The following is an 8588-nucleotide window of genomic DNA, read 5'->3' as shown; positions in this document are numbered from 1 at the left end:
TTTAATCAAGAAACGCTCAGTCTCTCTGGTCACCTCTATGGCTGCTTTAATGGACAAGGGGATGGTGCTTGAGCAGATTAAGATACATAAAACCTTCAAAGCAGTGTGCAGAAGGCTTAATGTTTTAGTCTCCTTGCTATTTAAAGTGAGTGCAGCTGACTGGATCATAAACAGCTTACAACTGCACCAGATATTCCCAGATATTCTTGCTGCAGAGAAAAAGGGTTTAAATCATCCTTAGAGAAATAGTTCCTAATACCTTCCTGCTCACCCACTTCTCTGGGGAGAGTGCAGTTTGGGCATTCTGCTAACACAGCAGTTAAAAGGTAAGCTTCAGCACAGCTGGCGTGAATGGTGGGGTACAGGGTGATAGATGAGTGGGATACACAAACAAGTACTGGTTTGCACTGGAAGTTGGACTGGGTCTGAGCTGGTCTTGTTTTAGTCTAAACACCACTGTGTGCTTGATGCCCTACGTTAACATGCCACAGGCAGCATGAATCAGTTTGTCCTTCAATGGCCCCCACCCTTTACTCACTTGAATATTCTCTCAAACCTGTGGCACTAGGAACTTCATGTGTGATCCTAAGTGAATACAGCAAAATTAGTCACTTTTATTTAAAAGAAATAACATATTACAAATAAGTGTGCAAAACAATTTCTGTGATTAAATACACATAAAAGCAACATGCAACCTTGACATCAAAATCTGCGTAGAAGTTAGTCCTCAGTATGTTACATGATACTAAAAGAAACTTGTCAAATTCAGAGAGTTTGCAGCTAAACAGTCTTAAAGTGAACTGGGATGTCAGACTCAAAGCATCTGTGAAATTAAATTTCAGAAGAGCAAGACTTCCCTCCCCCCAGATACTTAGTGCTATTAATTGAGAGCTTGTGTCTATTTCAGTTTCTAGTTTAGTATCTTATGCCTTAGTTCAGCAGTAAATATTAATTGCTGCGTAACAATTTGGGGGAAAGAGTTTGCAAGTGGTTTAGTCTAACCTAACTGTCCTTAGGCAACATTATTTAGTATGCAACATCTCAAAGAAAAAAAAAAGTTTGCACATTTAAAGCCATTGCAGAGAAGTTTACTTTGTGCCACCTCATTCATCTATTGTGCTGGATGTGTAAGTGGCCTGTCCACTCTTCCAGTTGAAGCACAGGAATTTTAGAAGCAGTCAGTACAACTGTGACACCAGTACCAGCAGTGTTTTTTTAAGCCTGGAATGGCTGCTTTCCTTACAGGAGGAATTGCCTCTACAGCTGCAGGAGTTCTACCTGCCCGTGTCCTGGGTACTTGTTTCACGCACCAAGGAGAGGTCAGTTGGGTCAGCAACTGCCCAAACGTGCCATCAGCTACTACGTACAGACAATTAGTGCTGACCATTCAACTTAACCAACAGTGGCGTGGGTACTACGCGACCAGTAGTGCATAGCTGCAGGCCTACCTCCACCCACCAAGCAGGGATCAGGCTACAGTCCTCGGTGGCTCCATGCTTATCCTCTCTTCCCTGCTAGGCTAAGATGTGTTGGGGGAGAGGGGAAAGGCAGTACTCCTGGTCTGAACAAGGCTGGTAGAGCTGGTAGAGTTCTATTTGAGTATGATATTTGAGTATTTCCCCCACTTCCAGCAATGCCTGAAATCTTCTGTTTTCACATCCCTTTTTTCTAAGGCTAATCCTGACATTTGTACAGCCCCCTGCAGATCTCTTAGTTGGCAGGCACTCGTATTTTATCTGAAGTCGTTTCACAGTTTAGATTAAAGAGAAACCCAATAGGCACAAGCTTGTTGAAAGCCACATCTTGAAAACTTGAGTTGATGACAGTAACCCAAAGAGATTTTAATGATGAATGCTTGCAGAAATGAGAATAAACATATGTAGTCCCCTACTTCAGAGCTTGTTCTGATCATGTTGGGCCAGGCTTCTCCATGAGGTCTGCTAAACTTTTCAATCAGTATTGGACATTCATATACTGTCCTTCCGAAGATGCAGAATAGCCAAGGCAGTACTTTGACCCGTGCACTCCCTTGATTCAGTCAAAGCTTGTCATCAGTCATTTCTAGAAACTGAGCATAGACATCCCTTGAGCATTCCCCTTTTTGGTTGAATAAGAACTTGTAGTAGCTGCCATCTGCACATATTGCTGAAACAAAAACAAAGTCACTTTCAGTTCAGCAGTTCAAGCAGCACTGTTCTCTTACCTTAGCTATTGTTTAAGCTGGCCTTTAAAGCCAACAGAAGACACAGAGGTGTCCTGAAGGCACCTGAGGAGCCTGAGATTCAGTGTATCTCATGCAGCGCGTGTCAGCTAGCCCAGTCTGCCAGGTGCCTTAACACTGCACCCAGCCTCACTCCATTACATCCAGCCTGCGCCCAGACAGCTTCCTCTGGTGCAGCATCGGGCAGCGAAGACTCCTGGTCACAGCTGACACGGGCATGCAGCACTGCCTCGCCTGAGTGCTCCCCACAGCTCAAAGCAAGTGTGGCTCAGTGGCTGGATCTCCAGCCAGAACCTCAAGGAGCCGCCGTTACTCACCTAAGACAGCATTTGGCTCTGTTCCAAAGGCACAAATGCATGGAGAGCCTGAGGGAACCTGAAATTTGGAAAAACTCCATTTGGAACTGAAGTATTTGGGGAGAAAGCTGGCTGAGGCCAAACTGAAAGAAAAAAAAAGTAACAATTTGGTAAGGTGTTGATTAGAGTCAATTTAGAACTGCTAGCATGTTTGCACAAGTCAGGATCCTGCTAACTGCTCTTATACTGCCTTCTTGTTTTTTTCAATTACGTATCAGGCAATATGAAGAGTCCTGCTTCCATGGAAGGGTGACCCTATAACACCCTATATTTTTGTTACTTTACATGTTTTTTTTAAGTGACTGCAGAAATTGTCAAAATGATTTTAATAGTTGTTTTTTTTTTAGTAGAAATTGTAAAAGTTACTAGAGAAGTATGTTAATGCAGAGACTAAACACCTCACTAGAAAAAAAAAACAAACACCTACAACCTTCTACTGGAAGAATTCCACAACTCCGTAAGGGACAGCAGAAGCAGGGCAGTTGCTAAACAGTCCTAAATTTGCAACTTCATTCAAGCAGCACAACAGCTTACTGTTAGCAGCTCAGGGAGCGCAGGTATTAGCTGCTGCTACTGCCAACACTTTCAACGCTATTAAAGGCCAACCATTCCCCCCAGACAGGCCTCAGAACGGCTCAATCCGTACCTTGACTGCTTATTCCTTTTGGGGTCTTCTGCAGCAAAAATGTGTACTGTGCCATGGTCACTGGATACACAGATTAGGGAAGCATCCTGATTGAAGTTAATGCTGTGGAGAATAAGGACAGTTGCAGTATTTCCACTGGAAGCTGCTCCCCGGTTTCTTGTGTGTACAATCCCAGTTCTGGGGCTGCCTGCAGCAGCTACCAGCCTGCCAGGCGAGGCAAGAATTGCTCCTCTCAGGGACGAGAGGGGACTTCTCCAATTCAGAGCAGCTCTGCTGACAGGAATGAACACCCCCTTCAGTGGTGAGCACACATCAGAACATGGAAGCCCAGGTTTAGCAGCAGCTGCCAAGCAGCAGACTGCCCTGGAACAGACGCTACTGGCGGGGTCTGTGCTGCCACCTCTGCTGAAAGAAGGCAAGGGCTCTGCTCCAAGGAGCAGGCAGGTGGGCATTAGGTAAAGTGTGCAACATTCCTACCCTGATAACCTGGGTTCAGTGGAAGAATGCAAGTTACCCACCTCCCCAGGGAGTGCATCAGGCAGGGGACTGAGTCAAACTTTTGCATACAAGAGCCTGAGGCAGAGCAGCACTGAGTTACAATGAATGTTACTCACTCCCGGGTGCCTCAGCCTAGTACTCTGGGGGAAGTGTTACACTGCAGCACTGCATTCTCTGTGTTCTGGTGTCAAGTATCCACCCAGTTGCAGTGCATTCAGTGCAGAGAAATGAACCTGTCAAAGCATGCATTTCCTCCTGTGCTCTGTAACCCTGCCTAGGTTCACACAGCTGCGAGCCACAGCTCTTCTAGCACTGGGCCAAGAGGAAGAAGCACAGCTGGGTGTAGCACTGGCCCCTGTCTGAGTCCTGCTGTGTGCCTGTGGCACTGCAGCTCTCTGCTTTCTCAGAGAGACTCAGGTGCTGCTCACCAGGCTGCTTCAGCACCACACTACCCACACAGACACAAAGCATAAGCAATTAAACGTACCAGTATATATTGGCTGCCTGTGATCCTCTTCGTAGCTCCTGGATTAAATGCCCTGATGAAGTATCAAATATTCTTATGAGGGTCCCCTTGAGAAGGAATCAAGCATTATATTAGGAAATACAGAAGACTACTTGGACAGCTAACTTTACATCTGTGAATACAGCATGCCCCCAGACAGACAGTTGGGTTTTTCATCTCAGTAGATTTGGAATCCTCATAAAGTTAGTTTTGGGGAAGAATATTCATTCCCCCCACACCCAATGCATTGTTGCAACACTTTGGTATACAGTCTTAGTAACTACTCAGTAAGTTTTATCCAAGTTGTATTCTGAAGTCTAAAGCCCCAGCATTGGTTTGCAACCATAAAGAGTAGGCATGGGGACAGCTTCTCACGCCCAGGTTCTGGCGATCATTTCTTGCCTGTTCCCCATATTCCATGCTATTTGGATTGCTAATTCCCCCCACTTGAATATAATCAGGTAGTTTTGGTCTCGCCTTACAATTAGTTCTGTTGAATTCACCTAGAATAATTATTTACCTACTTACTACATGCTTGTTATCTGTGTTAATCCAAATCTAAGAGACCTCATAGACAAGTCAGGTTACAGATAGAAGACTGCATTAGAAAACTGTACTTCAGAGAGTAAACTACACTTGACACCAGAGACGTAAAACAAGTTAGCGCATCTCAAAGCAGCCAACCATCTAGTAATACAAACCATCTGGTACTGAAGAGCACATGTCTATCGTCAGCTACAATTCATGTTACACACCTGGTTAACAAATGCCTCCCCAGCATCACATCAGTAAATAACATCACCCAGAGAAAAATTAAGTTGACGCTTGCCTCAATGTGAACTCAAGATGTGACCTTGAGATGTTCATTGTGTTCAAATGTGGCGTTCTGCCTATACTTCTCAGTCTGCAAATGCTGTTTGAACTTATCTATACACAAAAAGTTCTAGCATCACCCAGTAGATCATTATTCTATTTAGGAATGGTGTTTGCAGCTTAAGAGCTTTGTTTAGAGGACTTACAGTATCTTTGCCTGGTTAAGAGAGACTATGGCTGCTTTTACTTTAAGCTTCTTGAGCTATTGGCTCTGTAGAACCTAATCTAAACAGACTGCTTGGATTAATTTAGCTCATCCTTGAAAAACTCATTTTAATTGAAGGCAGAAGTACTCAGAAGGCGGCAGCAAGTACTCAGCTCTCCTTCTGCCCATCTACTTTACATTCATTCAGACACTTTGGAGCCAGCCTTTTGGAGATGAAGCTCACTAGCAGATTCCACTCAAGTGCTTAAGGGAAGGCAGGTCTATGACTTGCTTTGCGAAGAGACTTCAGGATTTTTTCAGCGTATAGCATTCTGTAGTCCTATGAAACTCAAGACCACACACAGTGTGGTCAATATTCCAAGAACCTTTTTATTGTTCCACACTGTATGAAAATACCTGGAGCAAGCACATGAGGAAAACAGAGCTATGCCATAGCAGAACTCAAGTCCTCCAGTACAACAGTCCTATTTGCAAGTGTTTCTTTAACAGTGGTTTTAAAGTTCAACAGGAACTAACAAAGGAGAAAGAATGTAGATAAACATTATTGAAGAAAACATGAAACACATGAACTGCTTGGGCCAAATCTTGTTCAAGTGCTACTGAAGAGTCACAGCTGTAGTCAGCTAGAATAGAAATGCTACCTCAAGCACTGCATTGGGATCGCTGTTTGGGTATCCTGCAGAAGCAGTAAGGATGATGATAAAAACTGAGAATGCATATTTCAAAAGACAAATTGTCCAGTTAGTTACTCCTATGCCTTTCCTACAAAAGGATGTGACTTCCTATTTTAGGAGTTACTACACTAGAATGCATAGTAAGTCAGAGGTAAGAGGACATTCTTACTTTTTCTGATGCTGTTGCAATTCTTGTTCCCTGCAGGTTTAAAGCTATACAGCTCAAGACTCCTTCATGAGCTGGTATGTCTACAGGAGGCTTCTCTGTATTAGCCAGATCCACTATCTGCACGTGCCCGGTATGTGTTCCAGGAAACGCAAGGAGAGAATTATTACTATTTGGACAAAGGACACAGAGACCTAGAAGACAAAAAAGGAAAAGGAAAGTAACTGTAGTTTCCGTAACCTAATGAATTTTTCAAACAAGTTTCTAAAAAAATCAATAAATTAAAAATAAACAAACATGCACATAGTAAATGGTAAGTTAATTTTAATGGCTACTGTTTTAATGGCTACTGCAGTATCCCAAAACACGAGCCATCCATAAGAGCAGAGTACTCCCAGGATCCTGGTGATACCAAGTACATTTCTGCCCACTCAGTCCACAGCTAGCAGAGCGATGGGTGGGTATTCCAAGAGCCAACATGCTACTTTATCTTCCACCTTATGCCTAACAGCTTGTAAGTCAGCGGGCCAACTCTCCATTTACATTGCACTGCATTAAATGCAACCAGAAATTCCATGTTTGCTTCTAGTAGGCTTGAAAACCTCAGAAGATGGGGGTTCCTGAGCTCCTAGCAGAGAGGACATCATCCTTATATCCAAACCGATCCTCCCAAGATACGAAGCACGGCCAGTACCCCTCGTTACAGTGTCTGGCACTTTCAAGAAAAGTTTAGCTCGATCCTTCCTGTAACCGTCCTTCAATGAGGTGTAGGCCACCAGCTGCAGATAAGCCCTTCAGTTTCCTTTCTGCAAGACTAAACAGGCCCAGCTCCCAGAGCCTCCCTTGCAGGCCGTGTGCTTTGGGACCCCGACAACCATCACAGCTGCACACAGCCGTGCCTGGAGGCAGAGAATCACAGCCACTATTACACGCCTCCAGGCTTAGCCCTTCATTTACCCAGCTTGTCCTAAGCATGCAGCTGACCCAGGAGCGTGCACATCTTGTTCTCCAGGCTCTTCTTCCAAAAAGCACCTCCCCTTTTCTATAAGTAATGCCACTGCAAAGAACCTAGTCCTCAGGGTCACACCTGAGCCCTGTCCCAGCCACACATACTCAGAGCCTCGAGCTGGCAGCACTGCACTGTATTTAGCCTGGGGCACTAACACTGCTGGGTTCGGGATACTGCCTGACATTTCAGATTCAGCTCATTTCAACCAAAGAGAGGTCATTCCTTGCTAATTAGTCTCTTCTTGACACTGTAGAGAGTAACTCTCTAGACAGCTCTAACTTGATTAGAAAAGAGGGATGATGCACTTTAATCGTTTGTGTTGACAATTAAGCTTTTGGCTCAAAACACATTACGTTCAGATTCTTTACCTAAGAAAGCACACAGCTCCTCCACAAATCAAACCTGTAACATAACGGGAGCACATGAAAAAGCTTTTCTGTGCCAAGTGTGAATATCTTTTAATAACCATTTTATAAAAACAAAAACATCTCCAAAGGGCATGGCTGTAATGTTGTAAGTAAACTGTTTCATGACTTACTAAGTGAAACATTCAGGCATCTAAACATAAATAGCATTACAAGAACTGAATAAAATTGCTTCCATCCCTCAGCCCGTACGCACCACTAACCTTTAGGGTTGTAGCAGGTTTCAAAGACGTGCAACTGGTGGGGATTGTGTGTGAACGTGAAAACTTTAATCATGGAGTCCAAGACTACCACAATTCTGAAAGAGACAAGAAATTCTGATGGCTTGGTGGGGGTTAAGGGTTAAAAGAGGGACCTGTATATTACTTCAGGACTGCAAAGGCGTTCAAGATTTAATGGCTATATTATTTCCTCCCACTCTACAAGCTTGCAAAAAACACAGCTCCAAGCCTGCAAAGCACTTTTATCTAAAGCTATGGCAGCAGAAACCCCCCACCCACACTCACAAAACTCCAACTCCTAATAACAGCTCTTGCTCTAGAGATTCACTTGAATTCCCTTCACACTCCATACATAGAAAAAAAAAACAAAAAACACTGTCAGCAGTAGCCACTCAAGCACATTTCATTTGATAAGGGAGGCAAAAAGTCCTACAGGCTTTTCATCAAAGTTTCAGATACTTAAGTTGTGACCTGTTAACACACAACGCTTGCCCCTGAGAGCCTGTTTTCGATAAGCATCAGCAGTTAGAGCTAAGAGTTAACCAAAATCTATTTCCACATACAGTCAAAAAGCAGTGCACAAGGCCAAGCTGTGCATTTGGAATAAGTGCATTGCACCTACCTGTCTCTTCGCAGCTTAACTGCTTTGACTTCTGTAGAAAATTCAATCTCAATGACAGTCTTCTTCTTCAGATCATCCCAGATCATTACTGGAACAGTGCAGAGACTGCATTAGTTCACCAAGGCATATCTGAAGGTCCAGGGTCTGCATTACAACTTCTAGTTTCTGAGAAGACTGGGAGGTGCAGCCAATAGCTAAGCAGTTAC

At 43.9% G+C, this 8588-nt stretch overlaps 1 protein-coding gene across 2 annotated transcripts in view; it reads right to left on the bottom strand.

Annotated features, from left to right (window-relative positions):
• Positions 1–590: 590 nt before the first annotated feature.
• Positions 591–8588, bottom strand: part of WDR45B (WD repeat domain 45B) — a 17154-nt gene continuing 9156 nt past the window's right edge. For both annotated transcript variants that reach the window (XM_035342736.1, XM_035342737.1), the window contains 7 exons: positions 8383–8470; positions 7743–7837; positions 6109–6299; positions 4209–4294; positions 3224–3325; positions 2539–2660; positions 591–2145 (listed from right to left, as the gene is read on the bottom strand). In XM_035342736.1, coding sequence (XP_035198627.1) covers positions 2039–2145; positions 2539–2660; positions 3224–3325; positions 4209–4294; positions 6109–6299; positions 7743–7837; positions 8383–8470 — 791 coding nt within the window. In that variant the 3' untranslated portion in view covers positions 591–2038. The remainder of the gene's footprint in view (positions 2146–2538; positions 2661–3223; positions 3326–4208; positions 4295–6108; positions 6300–7742; positions 7838–8382; positions 8471–8588) is intronic.

The sequence above is a fragment of the Oxyura jamaicensis genome, chromosome 18 (genome assembly GCF_011077185.1).
Source record: "Oxyura jamaicensis isolate SHBP4307 breed ruddy duck chromosome 18, BPBGC_Ojam_1.0, whole genome shotgun sequence".
Lineage (NCBI taxonomy): Eukaryota > Metazoa > Chordata > Aves > Anseriformes > Anatidae > Oxyura > Oxyura jamaicensis.
Note: the sequence above shows the minus strand (reverse complement) of the source record. Positions and strands in the feature narration are given on the sequence as shown.